Source organism: Mauremys reevesii, linkage group 4 (genome assembly GCF_016161935.1).
Source record: "Mauremys reevesii isolate NIE-2019 linkage group 4, ASM1616193v1, whole genome shotgun sequence".
Lineage (NCBI taxonomy): Eukaryota > Metazoa > Chordata > Testudines > Geoemydidae > Mauremys > Mauremys reevesii.
Window position 1 is genome coordinate 46,565,149 of NC_052626.1, and position 22,037 is coordinate 46,587,185.

The 22,037-nt window shown below is 40.3% G+C and overlaps 1 protein-coding gene across 7 annotated transcripts in view; it reads left to right on the plus strand.

Moving 5' to 3' along the window:
* The window catches only part of BAZ1A (bromodomain adjacent to zinc finger domain 1A), a 111,259-nt gene extending 90,406 nt beyond the window's left edge, over positions 1–20,853 (plus strand). For 5 of the 7 annotated variants that reach the window (XM_039534964.1, XM_039534965.1, XM_039534967.1 and 2 more), the window contains 7 exons: positions 4,893–4,973; positions 7,314–7,561; positions 7,652–7,878; positions 9,038–9,525; positions 17,425–17,570; positions 19,915–20,002; positions 20,545–20,853. In XM_039534964.1, the coding sequence (XP_039390898.1) occupies positions 4,893–4,973; positions 7,314–7,561; positions 7,652–7,878; positions 9,038–9,525; positions 17,425–17,570; positions 19,915–20,002; positions 20,545–20,735 (1,469 nt within the window). In that variant the 3' untranslated portion in view covers positions 20,736–20,853. The remainder of the gene's footprint in view (positions 1–4,892; positions 4,974–7,313; positions 7,562–7,651; positions 7,879–9,037; positions 9,526–17,424; positions 17,571–19,914; positions 20,003–20,544) is intronic. The other 2 variants (XM_039534968.1, XM_039534969.1) reach the window with 1 other exon arrangement.
* Positions 20,854–22,037: the final 1,184 nt, after the last annotated feature.

Below are 22,037 nucleotides of genomic sequence, written 5' to 3' on the forward strand. Positions count from 1 at the left end.
AAGGTAACACGCAGTGTTGGCTCCAAAAATCCACTCTCTCTCTCTCGCCCGCTCCCTGTCACACTAGACCCCACTCCACCCCCCTCTTTTGAAAAGCACGTTGCTGCCACTTGCATTATGGGCAGCTATCCCAGTGTTCATCACTCCCAACAGCGCTGCAAATGCTGTAAATGTGGCCACACACCAGCGCTGGTAGCTGTGAGTGTGGCCACACACCAGCGCTGGCCCTGCACAGCTGGACGACCTGCGCTGCAACTACCAGCGCTTCAGATTTGTAAGTGTAGCCATACCCTGAAAATGCCAAGATCAGGACAGGCTGCAAAAGGGAGAGCAGAAAAACAGGTAGTTAACACTGAAGTTAAACTCACCAACCAGTCAAACTGTACTTTTGATCCCCCACACTGGTTATCAAGAAGCTAAAAAACAAATCACACAGCCCCTTATTGCATGATAGCTCATCTCAGTTGATTGGCCTCTTACAGTTGGTATGGCTACTTCCACCTTTTCATGTTCTCTGTATGTATAAATATCTTCTTTCTGTGTGTTCCAGTCTATGCATCTAATGAAGTGGGCTGTAACCCACGAAAGCTTATGCTCAAATAAATTTGTTTAGTCTCTAAGGTGCCACAAGTACTCCTGTTCTTTTTATCAAGAAGAGAGTTGTTAAATGATAAAGTAGCCAGATACATACAGAGACGTCAAAGTCCATATGTCAGGTTCTTAGCAGTATTTGGTGAGTTTGCTGGCTTGAAAGTCCCTCTGGAACACATCCACAGCTTGGATGGGTCATTCAGTCCTTTGTTTGGAGCTTCAGTTTGTTACTCCAGAGGTAAGAAGCAGGAATGAAGGCCAAATCGAAACGATGCAGCTGCCTTTTATAGTCTTTTGTCATGTGGCTTGTTATCCTTTGTCCCAAACACAAGCTATCCAGCACGTGGCATAGAAAAGCCTTACAGTTCTCTGTCTGTAGGCATACCACATGCCTTGCTGACTCATAAGGTATATTCCCTGGTTCCTTTCAATGGGTTCATTGTACAGTTGATGACTCTTGATGGGCCATTGAACAGGCTAGACAGTGCTGATGTCAATCTGTCTGGGGATATCACCCAGATGCACAGCACAAGTCTGAAATACAGATATATCATACATATCTATAACTCACAATACAAAGGTGATACAAACATATAAACAAGATTATCATACTTGGCAAATCACAACATTTTCACAGATACCTTACACAGCATATCTGATCAGATTCCTTGCAATTTTATAATATTGGTATAACTAATATTATAAACGGTCTGCCTTATTCCATGTAGTGTCACAGTATGTACTGTATAAATCTGTTGAGCATTGGTCCTTCCCCTCCCCCCCAACCTGCCTGAAAGTAACTAGGGGAGGACCCCCACCCCTTTATTTATTTTATTTATTTATTTATTTATTTTGCTGCTTTATCATACAGTCTTTTCCTTCTTCAGAGAATCCCTATTACATTAATGTATCCTCTAAATTGTTCCTTAGAAAGTTTAGAAAAAAAACTGAAGTGCCTCATTACTGAAATTATTAATCTAGAATACTTCTTAGTTCTGTGGCTTTTATGCTTGTAAGGACTTTTTTTTCCAACATCAGGCCTAATTTTGCTAAGCTTTTTGGGTCAAACATTGTTTGATCAATCCAAAACTTTTTTTTTCCCCCAGTTTTTTCCATTCAATGTTACATTTTTGGGTGTGTTTGAAAATTTTTTAAATTAACTGTATCTACATTTTTAAATGGTTTTGAAATGAAAAGTCAAAACATTTCATTTTGAAAATGTCAATGATTTTTTTTTATTTAGCCAAAACCACTTGTCGAATTTATGAATAGTTTTATTTGCCCTGAAACAGTTTTTGCTGAAAAATGCCATCTGACCAAAAATTTTTGCTCAGCTTTAGTCCCATATACATTTGAGAGTCCACTTTATAAATTATTTAAATATTCTGTTTTCTTTGTTCCCATTTTTCCATAGTCCTAATGGTTAGATTTTGGAAGGGAACGGGGTAGGAATCATGCTTTCATACAGGCTTGTTCTGTTGTCTTACAAAGAAATCTAATAGTGTTGTAGGATAGCTGGCTTGTCCAAGTGGCAGGCCTTAAAATCTCACATGTCCTTACTTCTCCTTTCAAGACCGTGCCAATTTAAAACAGTAGCCATATTGCTTTAATTAAACTGGTATTGTTAAAGCGCTACAGACCCTGCACCACCCCAGTGTGGAACTGTTATGCCCGTATAACTTATTCCCATGCAGGGAAGGGGAATATATTATACTAATATATAAGGCACCTTTTATATTGGTATAATTGCATCCACACTGGGCAGGAAGGAGAGGGAAATTGTACTGCTTTAACTATATTGTTCTAACTATATTACAGCAGAAAAACACTCCCTCCTCCTCCTCCCCCCCCAGCTGAAATAGTTTATACTGGCACAAAAATTGTGTACACCAACCACTCTCACTGAATTCTGTATCAGTCTGCCTTGGCAAGGTGATGATATATTTTACTGCACAAATTCTCTCATCAGCCCCCAAGTCACAGGGCCACTTTGTATTTTTGGTCAGGTGGCCCTTGTGCACAGAAAAAAGTCATGTTGTTGCAGTTACTTTATACATAAACCAAGCTAAGATGTTCTAGAACAAAGCCTGCTCATTTTCTAAAGAATTCTAACCAGGGGGGGAAAAAAGCTAACACTGCTTTAAGAAGATAAAACAAGACTGGTTTATAGGGCCAGGCCTAAAAGAATAAAGGGAAAATGCAATCAGATAACTAAGATTGAATTGTCATTACTTGAAAAGGTTGGTTATTTGAGCTCCATTTCAGCAGGTTTAATTAATTTGATGGTAAAAATGTTGGAAGTCGTGGAGCTTTATGTACATGAGAGCTTCCTGGGGTAAACATTTTGTAAGAATAGGACCCCTCCATTCTTCTAAAACAAACAAAAATTTCAGTAGAATCCCTTCACTTTTTTGTCTTCCCTGTTGCCATTTCTTCATTCCATTTCCTTGCTTTTTTTAATCTTCCCCTTTGTTTTAGTTCATTAGGAATTGGAGCCACATTTGAAAACAGTTTTTTGCCCTTGGCTCAATTTCCAACTCTCCTACTCTCCCATCCATAGTGCATTATGAGCACTGAAGGAACTTCAGAGTGAAATTTACTATGATCACTGCCGGTTTTACTTCTTGTAGCCTCCAGCGTGTACAGCAGACAAAGGAAATCGTCACAGAAGTTGAATGACCAGATGCTGAACTCTGTTCCTTTGTTTTCTATGTGTGCACCAGGCTGCAAAGAGAACTCTACCACTTATTATAGAAAGTTTAGATCAGCAGTATGCACACAAGTGGAGGAGCAGAGAATGACTGACAGAGTAACAGGTTTCAGAGTGGTAGCTGTGTTAGTCTGTATCAGCAAAAACAATGAGGAGTCCTTGTGGCACCTTAGAGACTAACATTTATTTGGACATAAGCTTTCATGGGCTAAAACCCACTTCATCAGCATGGAGTGGAAAATACAGAGGCAGATATAAATACACAGAGTAACAAAATTCAAAGGGGAATTTAGGAAATGCAGGAAACAGTACCATCTCTAGGAGTGCTAGGCAGATTGCTAGTTAGTTGCTAATCTTTCAGTTTGGCAGCCAGATTAAACAACAAATTGGTTTTTGAAGCTACACTGCATTATATATTGGCTGCAGTGCTGTGATGGGATTTGTACAAAAATTTGTTTTCTGTTATTGTTGGTCCTGCATATGGACAAAATTAATCCAAGAATAATAGGGAGAATTCCAGTACCAGAGAAAGGTGGTCCCTTCTGTCGTACACAGTTGGGCTTGGAAAAATTCTATATTGAAACATCTGAAAATGAAAGCTTTTACCTTTTTTTCCTGGCAATGGGTCTTTTGATGGAAGAAGTGAGGTTGTTGGCTTCTTAGATGCCTTTAATAAAAAAAAAAAATTTTTTTTAAAAAAAAGCACTCTTATATAGAATCTCACAGTGCTTTACAAAGGAATAGCGTATCATCCCCATTTTATAGATGGGGAAATTCAAGCACAGAGTGGGGAAATGATTTGCCCAAGGTCATCCTTTAGGCTAGTGACAAAGCCAGGAATAGAAATCAGATCTCCTGAATCCCAGTCCAGTGTTCTGTTACTGGACCACACTGTCTCTCATACAACTATAGAACCGCCTCTCAAATACAGTCTAGTCATTATTTTTCTAGATTTCTATATGCAAGGCATGACTCTAGTTTATTGGTTCCCAACCTTTTATTTTTGTTGTTGGAGCCTCTTTGTGATTGGTGGATAGGAGCTTTCACCTCCCCTTAGCCCTTTGCACAATACATTTGTTACAGTTCTATTTTGTCCTCTATCTATTTCCCCCCTCCTCTCTGACGCCATTCTTGACTTCTTTTTTTTTTTAATTCCAAGATTTTTTTAATACTTTTTGCTTTTTTTTTGTTTTTGTTGTTCCCCTCCTTTCAACACGCCATATGCTGTACTGTTTTATACATCCCTCATCACCACACTATCTGAGCACACCTTCCATAGTGCAGTAAGTGATATGACTAGCATCTGTCACATCGGGTTCATTCCCCCGATCACTCCCCAAGGGAGAATTTTGTGTGCAGCGTAGGGGTTTGGTTTTTGTCTTTCAATGTATACCTTGCTATGTATGTGTTACGCTAGGCAAGGTCAAAGAAGTGTGCCTTGTGCTTGGTGCAGAAGGTTTGTGATACTTCACAGTCTCAGACCAGCCCCCGAGAAAGTTCTGTCTGATGAGCTTTCTCCTTATGGTAGAACAGTGGTTTTCAACTGCTAATTAAAAAGTTGTTTGAAATAACTTTACAAATTTAACATTAGGTGATGCAGAAGATAATAAAAGGAACCAGTGGGGGTATAAAAAGAGGAAGAGGGAGGAAGACCAGTCTAGTCAGAAAGATGGTAAATTTAAAAAATGTTCTGTATTTTTAAGAGTTAGAAAAAAATATTTTATTGTCACTCTTTTTTTTTTCTTGATACGTTGATAATTCTATAGTCACTTGCATAGAATGAGGGAGTAGAGCTCTGAAACCGTAAGACTGTTTCTTCCTGCACATCTAAATGGTGCTTGAGGTAAAAACAAAAATAATTTGAAGGGTCAAATGTTTTACTTTTTTGGCAGAGTCAGAAGGAACTACACTTGGTTTTGATGTAGGAATCTGTACAAGTTCATAGAAGCAAAACCTGTTAGTTTATTCTTTACTGTCTAAGTAACATAAAAATCTACCACATAATATGATTACATAGGAACCCTTCCTTGAAACTTTTTGAAATAGAAAACTGTTCCCTGAGCACAGTTACTGACATGTGACAACATGGATTTATCAAACAAGTTATCTAGTGCAGTAGGACCTAATGGCCCCAGCTGAGATCAGGAGGTCCCACACTCACTCTGTAAAGACATAGGAAAAGAATATCCTTTTCCCCCAAAGAGTTGACAATCTGAATAGACAAAGGGTAGGAGGAAAAAACATTATACTGCTACACAAAGGAAACTGGGACTCTATGATAAAATTGACTTAACTGTGGTCACATGAAATCTGCAGCAGAGCTGGGAATTGAACCCAAATCTTGAGTCCCTTTAACCACTGCTTTAATCACAAAAATAACCTTCCTCTCTGTTGAATTTTAAATAATAAATAGATGTAGATTCAGATTTGCCAAAACCTCAGGTCTTTTGCCCAGCTTTCCTAACCTAAACGCTTTCTGTCTCCTCGCTGGATGGGGAGAGAGTCTTTCTGTATTTGTCTAGTCATTGCAGTGCTTTAGTCTCTGCCTTTTCTCACAACCAGTGTCTAAACTGGAGTTGCCTGACAGTTTAACATAACAGTTTAACATAGGCAGTGCTAGGAGGAGCCACACTCCAGTACCAGATTCTGGGTGGGAAGGAAGAAAGGGCCTTGGATGAAGAACACGTAACCTCAACATGGCCTATTAAATAAGAGGGTAGGGTTGGGACTTCTCTCCCTGGGGAGAAGTTGCTTTGTGAGCAGCTCAATTGCAGACCATTCCTGTACCCACTCCATGACTGGCAATGCAGGTGGTATGATCATGCACTTTAGTAGTGACATACAGGCTTTCCTCTGCTCACAGTTTTCCAGACTGCTTCTTTCAACACTCAGGAGGAGCTTGCTTCTTTTTTTAGCAGCAGCAATGTTAATCTTCATTATCAGGAAGCTATCGTTGTTAATGGACCACCAACAGACGTAATCCTGGAAAACCCTACACACTGCCTTCCTTCCTGTTCTAGATTATTGCCTAACAATTCTTCCATTAAGGCACTAGTCTAGACAGATCCACTTGTCTGTGTTGACATATGACGCTTTGGAACAGTAGCGGGGCAGTCCTCTGATGTAATTTGCATTAAGTTTCCAGAAAGCTTGTTGGTCATTTAAAATCTCAGGGCCACATTCAGACCTCACCTCTACTGCACCTGTAGGGAAGAAGCAGCCAAGTAGGACGTAACTTTTTTCTGACCCACTCTGAACTCTTCCAAAAGCCACATAGTTTATAGGTCTTCCACAGAAAGAGTTGTAAAGGGGAATGTTGAGGGGCTTGGGATCAGCAGTGTATATGGGTGGTGGTGGGTTTTTTTGTTTTGTTTTTAAAACATGAGTGCTGTATATCTGGCTGATTCTCTCTTCTTCCTGCAATATAGGACCATGCAACTTGTATTTACTTATTTTATTTCTTCAAATTTGGGGTACATGATTTAGATTTTTTTAAAATGAGAAAATGGTGTTACTGTATAAACATCAGTGCTGAGCAACTGCTGTAACTTTTTTTTACTTCCTCTTTGACCTTTAAATATATGGGTTTAAAAAATAAGTGTTTTCAGTTACTTTTCATTTATTTAGTGCCTGTGTGCTGGAGAATTTTCTTTCTTTTGGTTTAAGAATCTCTTGGATTTCAAAATTGACACCAAAGCAAGACACTTGACATGAATATTCCCATCATGTGTTGACAACAGCTTAGTGTTAAAGGGTGAAATCCAAAGGTGAAACTTCAATGTTCACAGGTTTGCACTAAACTATTGTGCCAGGATGTAAGCCAGGAAATCCCTGACACTGAAGGGTTAAGAAATTAGTGGGAATGCTCTTTGGGTGCTTATTCCTATTTTATCACATGAAAAGTAGCTTTTTACCCATAAGTCTCCGTTCAGATACACAGAATCGTCAGTCTAGAATGAACCTGGATGCTTGCATAAGTAATGTAATTTCTGTTTCCTTCCTATAATACAAGATGCCAGTGATGGTGGACGTTCATATAAAACAGTCCTGGATCGCTGGAGAGAATCTCTTCTTTCTTCTGGCAGCCTGTCCCAAGTCTTTCTACATCTCTCCACATTGGATCGAAGCGTTATCTGGTCTAAGTCCATTCTAAATGCTCGCTGTAAGACGTGCCGAAAGAAAGGTGACGCGGAAAGCATGGTGCTGTGTGATGGCTGCGATCGAGGTTATCATATCTACTGTATCAGGCCCAAGCTCAAGGTGTCTGAAGAAAAAGCTTTTGAAAATCTAGAATTCAGGTAAGGCTTAAGACCCATGGCACCTCGCTAATGCATATTTGTATATTACCAGGCCATTCCTGAAGGAGACTGGTTTTGTCCAGAGTGCCGACCAAAACAACGTTCTAGACGCCTCTCCTCTAGGCAGAGACCTTCTATGGAAAGTGATGAAGAGGCTTCAGAACAGTTTGAAGAAGAGGAGGAAGAGACTTACTATGAGGAAGTGGGACAAAGTGAGGAAGAGGATTATGAGGAAGAACAAGAGGAAGAAGATGAATCACAAGAGGAGGAAGAAATGAGGTAAGTCAGGGGCCATACGAACTGTTACTTTTTAACACTATGTTATTCTAATAGAGCACTAAGCACACTTAATCTACAAGACAGAAGTACGTTGTCTTTGTCTCAAAGAGCTCACTGACTGAAAGAGTTGCAGACACTTTGGTCAGTGGTGACTTTGGCCCTCAGCGTTTGGTTTATTGGAGTTACATGCAAAAATATCCACTCCTAGGGATGAAAATACACTCTTATTAATGTGTATGTGAAAGAATACCACCTGCGGTCACTAATTATGGAGTGTCTGCTCATTCTCAAGCCACAAAGATACATTGATATTTGGGAGAGGTGCTGTTCAGAAAATTAAATTCCCAAATTTCAGATACTGAGAGTTTCAAGGGAATAGATGGACCTGGTGAGAACTGGATAGTAAAGAAAACAAAAAGGTTCTCTCCATAGGGAGAATTCTAGGGATGTGTAATAGGGCCAAGTAAACGTGCAATTTGAAAAAATCAATAAATTGATGAATTTGTGTCACAAATCAAGAATGTAGCTTAAAGGGAGCTTGTGACCAAGGGAACACTTTTTCTCTATAGTCATTTGCAATTGAGTATGAATTAGAGGAATTGCATCCTATCCCCAAAAGTTGGGGTTTAATCATTTGAGAGAACATACGTTTCCATGGGACCATCAACTGCCAAATAGTGTCCCTTGGATCTCCCTTCTCTGATTTTGATCTTGCCTTGTGAGGGCATTATAGAAGACCCAAGGACTGAACAGGACTTTATGTTAGAACCTGTCGTCCCTGCAGCTTATTTATGTGGGGATGGGATTCCTGTGTATTACTAGCAACAACTCTTTCCTCAAGAAACAAGGAGCCAGTTTAAAAAATAGAACCCAGGGGTCTCTCCAGGCAGCACATTTGTAATACCAAGCTGTTGAGCTGACTAGGCTTTTCAGAATCTTTTTACTACATGCTGCACAGAGCATTTGATTTTAGAGAACTCCACAGAGCAATATTTAAGACTGCTAGTTGGATGCCAACTTCAGTGGAAGCCAATTTTCTATCTTGTTAAACAGAAATTAGGTACTGAATTAAATCCTTGAGGAGAAGAGGGGAGTAGGAATTTAGAATAGTTAGAAGTCGTGATTTGTACAATACTGCTATGTACTTACATTTTTACAGCCCATCAAAACAAGGAAGACCACAAGTCAAACTTCCATTAAAAATGAGAGCAGCTAAACTCAACAATCCCTTTTCAAATCGAAGCAGCCAACGTCAGGCCTGTGGAAGATATGCTTCTCGGAGTCAGCAGAATACACCTAAGCAAACTGAATCTTCGTCGAAAGTTACTGGAAGGGGGATAAGAAAGATAAAGTCAGCCCCTCCATCAGTAACAAAACCTTCTTTAAGACTGAACAGCCGTACCACTCGTCAGAGTCAAGGCTCATTACGAGCAGATGTATTTGTGGAATTACTCAGTCCTCGAAGACGACGTAGGGGAAAGAAGACTGCAGATAGTACATCAGACAACAGTCCTTCTCTTGGCTTCAGAATTGTTGCCACCACAGACTCACGTGAACGGCTTAGAAGATCTCCTCCAGTTTCTACACAGAAGTTTCCTCTTCAGGATAGTGAATCTAAGAGAAGAGGCAGGAAACGACAATCCACAGGTTAGAAAAGCTTTGCTACGAAAAAGTTAAAGCAACTCCTTAGATGGTGGAGAGGGGGGAGGGTTAGGGTTTTGAGGTACCTATTGACAAGTGGTTATATGGAAAAATTCTTATGATTTACAAGACAGTTCCATTGAAAATTAACCTGTTGCCACTGCAAATTCCTGTCACTAATCCTTAAGTACTTTGAATTAACCTGTCAAACTGAGTGATCAGATCCATGGCACAAGTGTTAATTTAGTGTTTTCACTTAATGTGGGGGGCTTTCTAGTTAGTGAACTGTAAATCTGGAAATGATGATAGACTGACCATGAGTGTACTCCATATGTAACTGCTAAAAGGCAAATACTAAATCTTCAGTAAAGCAAATCCTAATAATAACTATCAAGTAAACCATGGAAGACACAGAAATAAAGGGACAATGAAGTTAGGAATATGGGTAACAAAAAAGAGATTCAGCCTAGAAAAATGTACACTGATAATGTTTGGAGAGACAATCCAAAACACTCAATGAGACAAATATTTGGAAAGCCACAATGCCACGAAAGACCTAGTATGTGATAGAAGACTGCAAATTAGCAAGAGTGGCAGTAAAAAATGCTAATGGCATTTTGTACCATTTCAGACCTTCACCATTAGGTGTCTCTGCTCATCCTGTAGCTAAGAATTGCTAATACTCTGCTAGTCCTTCCTGATCAGAAAGCAGAGTAACTGTTCTCTGAATTAGTTGTATTTGTAGGATGGAAAAATGGTAGCTCAGACAGTAAGAGAGGCCTCTGCTATAACCCAATAGTAGATAAAGGCTTATATAGAGCATCTATGTATGAATTGCTGTTTGGGGGTGGGGTTTAAACTGTTTTCTTGGTTATACATACACTTTTAAAAGGTATATTTTTATACTGAGCTTGCTAGATTCCTCTTTTATCCTAATGTGCCTGGACATGATCTTCATTAGGTCACTACTGACTTTGTACTGTATTCCAGCAAGGCTGTAGCACAGTTCAGATACGTGACCTTGATATACAGATGGGACTAAACCAAACTGTGAATTGTGTTTGGGGGCTACTGTATTGAAACTGGGTCTCCCAGAATGAAAGCTGCTGGTCATACTGCCAGGGTATGACCATGAGCAGATCAGCAGTGATTATAACAAGGCTCTGGGAATGAGGGTGAACGTAGGATTGATGAGAATACCACTGGTTGAGGATAGGGGTTTGGGCAGGGATAGATGCATCCTGGAGATGAGTGCCTGGCTGCACAGATGTTGTTGACAGAAGGGTTTTGGCTTCCTTGACCATGGTGGGGTGCTGTTAGCGTCCACAGCAGTCCTCCTTCCTCAATCTCTTCCCCTGATGAAGAAGGGGAAGAGCATCTTGAGGTGCTTACTCACTAACATAGTAAGGGGGGCTTTAAACTAGGTTAAAAGGAGGCAGGGTGACAAAACCCTACAGGTAAGTATGAAAGGTGATCTTGAGAGAGGGCTGGAAGTTGGTGGGGGGGAATGGAAAATTACAATAGGTTCATAGGGAAGAGGGAAAACAATGTGGGGAATCTCAACATCTTGTTTGTAAGTATAGAAATGCAAGAAGTACGGGGAATAAACAGGAAGAACTGGAAGTCTTTGTACATAAGCAAAATCATGATGTAACATGCATCACAGAGACTTGGTGGGATAAACCTCATGACTGGAACATTAGTATAGAGCAGAGGTTCTCAAACTGGGAGCAGAATGTATTCTTTGGGTGTGTGAGAAGCTTGGGGCGGGGGGGATTTACTGTACACATTTTACCCACAGCAATGAATAACTAGCAAAACTGATTCCTCCAGAGATATTAGGTCCTCAGGAGGCGCTGTGCATTTGATTCTAGATCAGTGTTCCTCAAACTTTTCAGGGTCATGCCCTCCCTTATCCCTGTCTATGCCCTCCTCTCTCACCAGGGCCAGGAATGGAGCTGCGGTCCAGAGCCACTACTGGGCCGCAGTCATGGCCCAAGGCTGGGAGCGGAGTCTGGTGCATGACTGCAACTGGGGACAGGGCTGGAGCAGAGCTGAGCTGGGTGGTACTCCTGCCCCTCCCCACCCCTCATGGCAGCTGGCCCAGGCCCTGCCACGCCACCTCCCCAACCCCGAACTTTCCCTCACGCCTCCCTAGAGGGGTGTGCCCCACGGTTTGGGGACCAACTGTGCTCTAGATGGTGGTGCATTTTGATGGATTTCTGTTAATCTTCCATAGCATTATACTAAGTCGTTGCCATCTGTACATTAATCCATTTAATTGTAAGCATCAATCACAATCACAATTTTGCTTTTGCTCTTATTACAATGGATTGTTGGCGCTGTTTGAAGCAATGCCTTGCTGTTTCTAATATTTATTAAGAGCTGCATGTTGTGGGGGGTTTTTTGTATACGTATTCGTGTGGCGCAGGGGCATAAACTACTAGAGACACAAAGAAGGGGAGCACATTTAAATAAGTTTGAGAACCACTGATCTAGACAACATCATATTAAATCTACTCCTGACAAGAAGCCCAAACATCTGACTTGTGAAAACCTTTCTTCCCAACATCTACGGTACTAGCCTTCATTTCAAAATAGCAAATGATCAGGTGCTGTTGGCTAAGTATGACTGTCTCATTCGGAATTCACAGACTCACAGCAGAACAGAGCTTATTTCCAGGCTCTGATTGAAGAGGGTAAGTTGGTGGCCAGAACTGCACTTCTGAATCAGCGGTTGGTGCAGCAGACAGGCCATTGTGATGCACCATAAGTAAGGCTACCAGTCTGTCATGGATTCCATGGGTTTTTTTTGATGACCTCTGCAACTTCAGCCCTGCACAGCAGGGTGAGCCCTGGGTGGCAAGGCGTGGGCTTCTGTGAATTACTGTTTATTGACTGCGACCTGTCAATGACTTTTTACTAAAAATAATCCTGACAAAAACTTAACCTAAACCATGAGTCATGATTGCATTCTTTGGGGTTTTTCATGGAGGTTCAAAACATGGTGAAGGATTTACCTTTTTGATAATGTTCATTTTCTTCAAAGACAGATGAATCCTTACATACTTCCTTTTGGGGGCAAGAGTCCTTTAAAGTATCTCAGGCAGCCTTATAAACCTAGACTGGCATTTCAATGGTTTTATCACCAGTGGTCTTGTCTCTTACAAGGAGGGCACAAAGAGTAGAAGAGTCTTGTTTCCCAGCACCTCCCATGCCTACAGCACCATCTCACTCCAATCCCCCACTGAAAAGATATTTTTGACGGGAGCTCAAGAGATATAAACTATTTATGATGCCACCACTGCCCTACCCTCACATACTTTTCAGTGGTCATTTCACACTCTGTTTCCACAACTGAACTGCCATAACAGTCAAGTGGATATTAAATATCTTCCATTACAGCTATATAGAGTTTATGTCCCTACCTCCTCCAAAATCCCCATCCCTGTTCCTCTTTAGGGACCATTCTTATGAGGGGATTCTCAGGCAAGAAGAGTGGAATCCCTCCTCCAACAAGAAGCAATAGAGCTTCAGCACCAATGGACAGGTTTTTACACTGTCGTTCCTAAAAAAATGGGGGATTGGAGACTTGTCTTTAATTTCCGTTATCTCAACTGCTTTATTCGGAAGCTGAGATTTCAGGATACCTAGATTGTTTGTTTCTGAGGATCTCTGCTTTCTTCTGATGCAAAAGTCCAAACAGTCCAGAGAAGCAGGATCCTTCATTGAATCCTTACTTACAGCTTCACACAGAAAACAAGCTGGTAGTGTTACTACCCATGAAGGCTTTTCCTTTGCTGAAAAGTGAGGAATCCATTTTGGGCCTCTGACCTTCAGTCATCACACACACAGACCACTTATTTTGAAATGAGCACTTTTAATTTACTTTCTACAAGGCTTCTTTCTCATTTGATAGGTTACTTAGTTGCAGGGATATACACAATGTATATGTTTGTTACTACATTATAATGGGACACAAATAAGTGAAAACAATGCAAGTAACATCCCACTTGTTTTCATTAACTGTAAACACCAAATGCACTCTCATATATTTATCACTTTGATCTATACTAATATACAAGTGAATTGGCCTGGGGCTCTGGCATGAGCTGGCACCTGGTCTGAATCTGTCACAATCCCATTTGTCACACTCTACCTACATAGCCTTCAGGTGTGGCCCCAGTCAATTATTCACCAACCAACCACAGTATGAATACCATGCTAACAATTCTTTCCAAATTAACATCTTTCCTGATATGGTGGAAGGTTCCTTATCACGTATGTGTGGGCATCCCCTTCCTACCATCCTTTCCAGACAAGATGATCATTTATAGACACTTATCTTTGGCTGGAGAGCCCACTTGCACAACCATATGGTGCAGGGCAATTGGACCTCTCAAGAGACCAGGATGCACATCAACCTTCTGGAATGCCAGGCAGCCTGAGAAGCTTGCAAGATTTTTCTCCAACTCCTCCAGTCCCACTATGTTCTGATAATGTCAGACAACATGGCAACTGTCTTTTACATCAACAAGCCGGGGTGGGAGATGCAAGATCAATCTCCCTGTGTGTAGAAGCAGTCACCCTGTGGAACTGGTGTATCAGGAATTGAATCACCCTGTTGGCAGCCTCAGAATGGGTTGGCGGACACCCTCTGCAGGCATTTTGCTATCAATCGTGAGTGGGAATTGCATGGTTCAGCCATAAATAGCGTCTTCACTCAGTAGGAGACCAGCAACTGGGATCTATTCGCTTCCCAAACAAACAAGAAATGCAACATAAACTTGGAGCTCTAGGACTATGCTCTCAGGGTGGTGATCTTTTTCTCGCCTGGTCAGATCATCTGAGCTATGCCTTTCCTCCTTTGCTGCTCCTACCTCAGTTCTTACAGAAAATTAATCAGGACAGAGCACAAGTCATCCTCATTGCCGCCCCCCCCCCCCCAACTGACTCAGACAATTTTGGTTCCCAAATCTCGGACTGTTACCTTGTTCTCCGATCACCATCTGGTCCTTTTGTGATCTCTTGGCCCAGGAGAAGGACAGGATCAAGCATCTCAGCCATTACGTGTTTTATCTTATGGCTTGGTTTTTGGCATATTAGTGCTCTGGAGATGTATAAATGATCCTTATTAACAGTAGAAAGGACTCCAATAGAAAATGCTGTTCAGCCAAGTGGAAGCATTTTTCCATTTGGGCACAGAAGAAATGTATATCTCTTGAGTCAGCAGATAGTCCAAAATTAGGGGAATATCAGTTTTCACTCTCTGACTACCAAATCCTTAAGGGCCTAATTAGAAGTTTCCCACCACTAAGGAAAACCTCCTACTCGTTAGGACTAAAATCTTGTACTTTCAGTACTCATTAAGCCTCCCTTAGAACTATTAGCTTCTGTGTCTCACTTATCAATGGAAGTTGCATTCCTTATGGCTATCACCTCAGCCAGAAGCATGGATGAGCTAGGAATTCTAATTGCAGATCTGCCATACACTATATTTCATAAGGACAAAGTCTCTTTATTACTCTAAAATTCACCCCCAAAGTAGTTTTGGCGTTTCACATGAAACAATCAATAGACTTACCCGTGTCCCCTCTCTCCCTGAAACAGCGTGTGTCTGGAGAGAAGACTTCATTCCCCAACTTCTACCTGCGAAGGACAAAACCAATTAGAAAATCACCTAGATTGTTTGTTTGTGTTTCTCACTACAGCAGAATGAGTCCGAGGTTAAGTGGCCATATAGGTTGTATTGGATGTGGCCTACATACGCAAGAGAGACACAAAAGAGAGTGTGGGTCCTCTGCATAGTGGTCAAACAGAGCTAATAATGGACAACACCAAGAACACCAAGGTGTTTAAATGCATGTGTCAGTCTTTAAAAAAAAAAAATAGTTGTGACTTGATACTTAAAACAATTAATATTAACAACAAGGGAGAAGGAACACAAGCCAGAACAGGGAAGGAGCAGGCTACATAATAATTATTCAAGTCATCAGAGCATTACCCTAGGTTACTTAATGAACTAGTTGGAACCATTTGCAGTTTCTTTGAGAACTCGTGGAGGAGAGCTGAGGTCCCAGAGGACTAGAAAAGGGCAAAGACAGTATTTATCTTTTTAAAAGGGTGAACACAGAGGGGAATTATAGACTAGTCAGCCTAATTTTGATACCTGGAAAGATACTGGAACAAATTATTAAACAATCAAATTGCAAGCATCTAGAGGATAATAGGTGATCAGAAATAGCCAACATGGATTTGTGAAGAACAAATCATGTCAAACCCAATTTCCTTATTTGACGGGGTTACTGGCCTCCTGGATAGGGGACTCAGGGTTAAGCAGTAGGTAGACTTATATTGATTTTAGTAAAGATTTTGACAGTCCCTACATGTCATTCTCATAAACTAACTAGAGAAATGTGGTCCAGATGAAATTACTTTAAGGGAGGTGCACAGCTGATTGAAAGATTGTACATAAAGAGTAGCTATCAATGGTTCACTGTCAAACTGGGAAGATGTATCTAGTGGAGTCCCACTGGGGTCAGTTCTGGGTCCTGTACTAGTCAATATTTTCACTAATGACTTGGATAATGGAATGGAAAGCGTGCTTATAAAATTTGCAGATGACACCAAACTGGGAGGGATTTGAAGTGCTTTGGAGGACAGGGTTAGAATTCAAAGTGACCTTGACAAATTGGAGAACTGGTGTGAAATCAACAAGATGAAATTAAATAAAGACAAGTACTTCACTTAGGAAAGAAAAACCAATGTCCAACTACAAAATGGAGTGTATTAATAGGAGTGTCATACATAAGATACGGGATGTTATCGTTCCACTCTACTCGGCATTGGTGAGGCCTCAGCTGTACAAGCTTTAGGAAAGATGTGGACAAATTGGGAGAGCCCAGAGGAGAGCAACAAAAAACGATAAAGGATTTAGAAAACCTGACCTATGAGAGAAGATTTTTAAAAGTTGGGTATGTTTAGTCTTGAGAAAAGACTGAAGGGGAACATCAATCTTTAAATATGTTAAGAGCTGTTACAAAGAGGAGGGTGCACAGTTGTTCTCAATGTCCACTGAAGGTAGGACAAGTAAAGGGCTTAATTTGCAGCAAGGGAGATTTAGGTTAGATATTAAGAAACCCTTTTAACTATAATGATAGTTAAGTTCTGGAATTGGGTTCCCTGGGAGGTTGTAGACTCCCCATCATTGGAGGTTTTTAAGAACAGGTGAGACAAACACCTATTAGGGATGGTGCAGATGTAATTGGTCCTACCTCCGCATAGGGGATGGACTAAATGACCTCACAAGTTCCCCTCCAGCCTTCCATTTCTGTGATTAAACATTGTTTACAGAATCTTCATTATCAAACTTCTATATGATATTTAGCTGTAAATTGACACACAAATTGACTCCCAAAGTGAGTGAGTAGTGTGAGAAAGAAAGAGAACCCAAATGCTTCGGTCTTTTATTGCCCTGATGAGCCACACATCCAAAGAAGTGAAGCAGAGCCCCATCTGCTTTCTTTATACTCTGGAAGAAGAAATTAAGTAGTAAAATCCACAGAGTTCCTGCCTCATTTGCCAAACTTAGCTTTTCAAATCCACCCCTGCTTGCTATGAATAAAGTCCACAGGATGGGATAGCTGGGCAAAATAAAGCTTAGCAGAAGTACTACTAGTACACGTGCATTTAAAACAGGGTGGGGGTGAGAGAAATTTTCCACCCTTTGCTGAACAAACCAGACTGCGAGAGAGCCCTACCTGATCTTGTACCTTCCCGTCCCCTACATCCCATTAGCTCTTGTTGGTATGTTACACATCCAGTGTTTTCATGTTTTATTAAATACTTAATATTGATGTGCCATTTTCTTACTTTTTGTCAGTAGTTTTGTGATCTGTTTTTTAGATTCGTCTCCTCACACCTCATTGAACAGGAGGAGTTCGGGTCGCCAGGGTGGAGTCCATGAACTGTCAGCTTTTGAACAACTTGTTGTGGAACTGGTACGACATGACGACAGTTGGCCGTTCATGAAACTGGTTTCCAAAGTCCAGGTATGCATTTCCCTGAAAGTCCCATTGGCTGGTACAGAAGAATGATAAGGCTATACTAGCATCACAGAATGCCTGTTCTCCTCAATCACATTGCAGCTGCTCCCAGTGCCTGGGGGTTGCTCTGGTATTACCAGATTTGGAATTTCTGTTAATTTCTGACCAACTTTTTATACAAAAACTTGAGACTTGAAACTGACAAGAGCAGGAATTATTAGGCAGCTGGAAGGAGTGATTTTAAGATTAAAGGGGGGAAATCTCTATCTTAGAGAAGTGGGTTGGTGTGGACGTTATAACCAACTACACACATGAATGAAGGGTATAAACGTCAAAGAGAGGAGTTACTTAGATCAGGAACATGTGGGGAGGGCAATATCTTGGAGTAATGGGATTAAAATAAGAAAATCTCTGGCTGAATTTGAGAAAAGCTTCTGGATGGGGAGCTGTATTAATCATGACCTTCAGAAGAAAGTGGTAGAAGCTCCATTGCAGATACATTCAAACTAGACTAATCAAAGCACTGGAAAAAAAGTCCCTTCTATTATTTGAAAAACAAAAATCCACAGCCAATTACACTTTTAATTGTCTATGTAGTGCCAGAACAGATTAATGTAATTACTTGCTGTCTGTCAGTGTGCTGACCTGTATTTACAAATCCTGGATGCACTTAATGATCACTCTTTATAAATGCCAAGGAATGGATGATTTTACCCACCTGGCCGCCTTCACTGCTAATTCCTCCTGCAAATTCGCTAGCAAGTTGCACCCCAAGATATAGGTTCAGAAGAGAGCCCATAGCCAAATTATATCTGGCTTAAAATGTATATGTATGTTTCTGGGTTTTCTTGTCAGACAACCAAATTTGGGATCCAAATTGTTCCATAAACAAGACACCCTTTAAAAATGTCTTCTAGTCTGATTTGGGGGGCGGGGACCTTGGAATGTGTGCTTGCACAGAATTCAAGGTTTGTGAGCCAAATGATCAGTGTCTGGGTTCAGTAATCCTCCTCCCCTTTGCTTTAATCCTGTATGCATCTCTTATTTTGACTAACTCTGAGTGATTGACTGAGCGGCTGCTCTCTCATTGTCTGGCATCTGCACAGTCTATCCTATATATGCCACATAGAAATCTGCAGTGTCTCCTACCCTTCAAACAAAGTATGTGAGGACTAATAGAGTGAAAATAGCCATCCCTCAGCAACAAGGGGCTTGTAATATAAAAATAAGTACTACAACAAAATGAAAAGAGTTTGGAGATACCTTAGAACTATAGAAATGTAGGGCTGGAAAGGGACCTCAGGAGGTCCCCAGCACTGAGGCAGCATTAAGTAAACCATCCCTGACTAGTGTTTGTCCAAGAATCGGTGGGGTCTTGTGGGTTTGTTGGGGGTCAGGAGTGGGCCTGCAGTGTGTCTGCCAACCTGAGGAGGAGCAGAGGGTCTCATGGAGTCAGCAGCCTCTTCCCACAGTTGCTATCTTAGTTATCAGGCAGCAAGATGCCTAGACGTGAAACCTGGTGTCCCAGTGAGGCTGCGTTTAAAGCCATGGCTGGCTTCACCCCAAGGCCTTTAGGCACCATAACATGATAGCACCAGTTGGGAGCAACTGCCTGGAAAGATCTGCTATTCGACATGACCCATGAGCCCTGGAGGTTTTTCGCCTTCCACTGCAGCGTGGGGCACGGGTCACTTGCTGGAGGATTCTCTGCACCTTGAGGTCTTCAAACCACGATTTGAGGACTTCAGTAACTCAGACATAGGTTAGGGGTTTGTTACAGGAGTGGGTGGGTGAGATTCTGTGGCCTGTGTTGTGCAGGAGGTCAGACTAGATGATCATAATGGTCCCTTCTGACCTTAAAGTCTATGTGTCTATAAGCTGTTTTTAAAACTCTCCAATGATGGGGATTCTACAATCTCCCTTGGAAGCCTATTCCAGTATAGTATAGCATTGTATAATACATAATATTATGTAATATAAATTATTTTTGCATCTTAGCAAGTTTGAACAGCTCCAACACAAGTGTAAAGCTTATAAATTAAACCACTCTTTTTTTCTTAAAAATTCCTCCATCAGATATTTATGCTTGGGGTTCTTTGCCCAATTTCTTTAACTTCTCTGAATGCATTATTGATTTGTTTTATATTTTGTGGTCTCTTGCTTGAACAACTTTAAAATTACGTCAAGAAATTAATAGCTGAATTTCAGTAAATGCTGGTTGTCAATAAAGGGCCCGTTAAGAGTCTTTCCGCTGTAACAGTAGAAGGTCCAAGTAAAGAATTTAAGTTTATGTATATTTTTACATAATAAAATGAATAGTAAATAAAATAAAGTGAATTTTTTTTTTTAGGTACCAGACTACTACGATATTATCAAAAAACCTATTGCCTTAAATATAATCCGTGAAAAAGTGAATAAATGTGAATATAAATTAGCATGTAAGTACTATTTACTGAAGTAATTAATCCTGTGATCTGCTCTTTATAATTAGAGGTCTTAGCCCCTTAAAGAAGCAGAGCTGGAATGGGAGGATTTGAAAACTGGTATTTCTTCAAAAAAGCATTCTTAAAAATGTATGAACTGCTTTTTTCAGTGTAGTGATTGTGTTAGTAGTTGTACTATTAATGCAGGTGAAATGTAACTAAAGTGAATGGTCATGGAGTTTCAGTTACCTTCTCAAGCCTTAGAGATGGTACCCATTAAATAGGGTTGTGGCACATTCATGGGATACATACCAGAAAACTTCCATTTCCATTGCTTGAAGACAGAGGATTCTGACTGTAGGGTTGTTAATCTGACACTATACATATGCACTAAATTCACCCCATTTATTGGTGAAGATCTTTGTTAGCGACTGTCTTTGTGAAGAACATCATCCTACTGAATTCTGTAGTGCCATAACAGTATGCTTTACTCGTACTATTATCTATGGTGACCTGGCAAATGCACTAAACTCATTTCTTTAATTTTTATTTACCAGCTGAATTCATTGAAGACATTGAATTGATGTTTTCGAACTGCTTTGAGTACAACCCTCGTAATACAAGTGAAGCAAAAGCTGGAATTAGACTTCAGGCTTTTTTCCACATTCAGGCTCAAAAGCTTGGACTCCCTGTTGCATCTGGTAATGTGGACCATGCTGCTCCAGCTGCAAAGAAGTCACGAATTTAACCTCTTCCTTCCAAAGGATTTTTTTTGAGGGAACCTTTTATATTCATGAAAATGAAACATTAAATCATGCAGTCGTCATATCTGTATAAAGCAATAACACCAGTTTAACCACCTTGAAGTGTGGCCTGCACTATATTCTCAATTTAATATTAAGCACTCAGGAGAATGTAGGAAAGATTACCTTTGCTACAGTTTTATTCAGTGTCTAATAACTTTGATAGATGTATTGGATACAGTACTGGTTTACAGAGGTTTTGTACATTTTTAAGACATTCATGTGTCCAAATATCTTCCAGAAATATTTTTTCTGCACCATATGACCTTGTTTTATCCTCTAGATTTTCTAGGAGCTGTGGTATTGTGAGGACTTTATCAATTCAGACAAAATCTTCTACTGTAGCACAGTTGAAGAAACTGTGTAAATGTCTGAAACTCTGAGTACACCTTTTCAACACTACACATGAATGAGTACAATTGCATATCCTTTAAAGTACTGTACCAGTGCTGGCTGGAGGTATTCAGTCCGAGTTTATTAAGTAGATATTTATTTAGCATTCAAAGTAATTTGTGAATTTGTTTTGTATTTATAAAATTTGTATGTGGGGGGGGATAAGAGTTCATTAACTTTTTTAATTTTTCTCCTGTGTTTTGTTTATTCCTCTATCTTCCTGATGATCAGTTGATAAAATAATACCCTCTCCTCTTGCTGGCAGTTCTTTAAGCAACAAGTAACTTGCAGGACTGTATTATAAGTTTCTATGTACAACTTTCTAAGTGTACAAATAAAATGATACATTTTTCAAAGTATTCTGAGCTTCTGAAGTTACTGTAGTCTGCCATCCTTATGCAGTCCATGGTCCTAGTGATTTCAGGTAGGAAGCTGCTTGTGTGAGAACAGCAAGATTTGGCTCTGATGAAAATATACCTTAAAATAGCATAACAATCTTAAATTATTCTTAAATATTTCCAGCAGTCTTGAACATAAGCAAATCCCAGTGTCTTATCCCATCTCTTGTATACTATTCTACACCAAGTTGTTGATGCAAATGCCTTGAGAATATAGGTAGAACTGTGTGACACCCTATTGATCAGCTTTTTATTCTCTTAAATAATGTAAAACTTCGTAATTTTTAGTTACCCAAAATCTTTAAAACAGTCCTGAAATCCTTTTGCTTATTCTCTAATAGTTTCATTTTTTCCTATTTTTGGAATTAAATATATACTTTTAAAATTGAACTGGGTTGGTGACTTTAAACATTGGCATAAACCAGGAAGGAGTTTTTAAAGCACTATTTTTCAAGC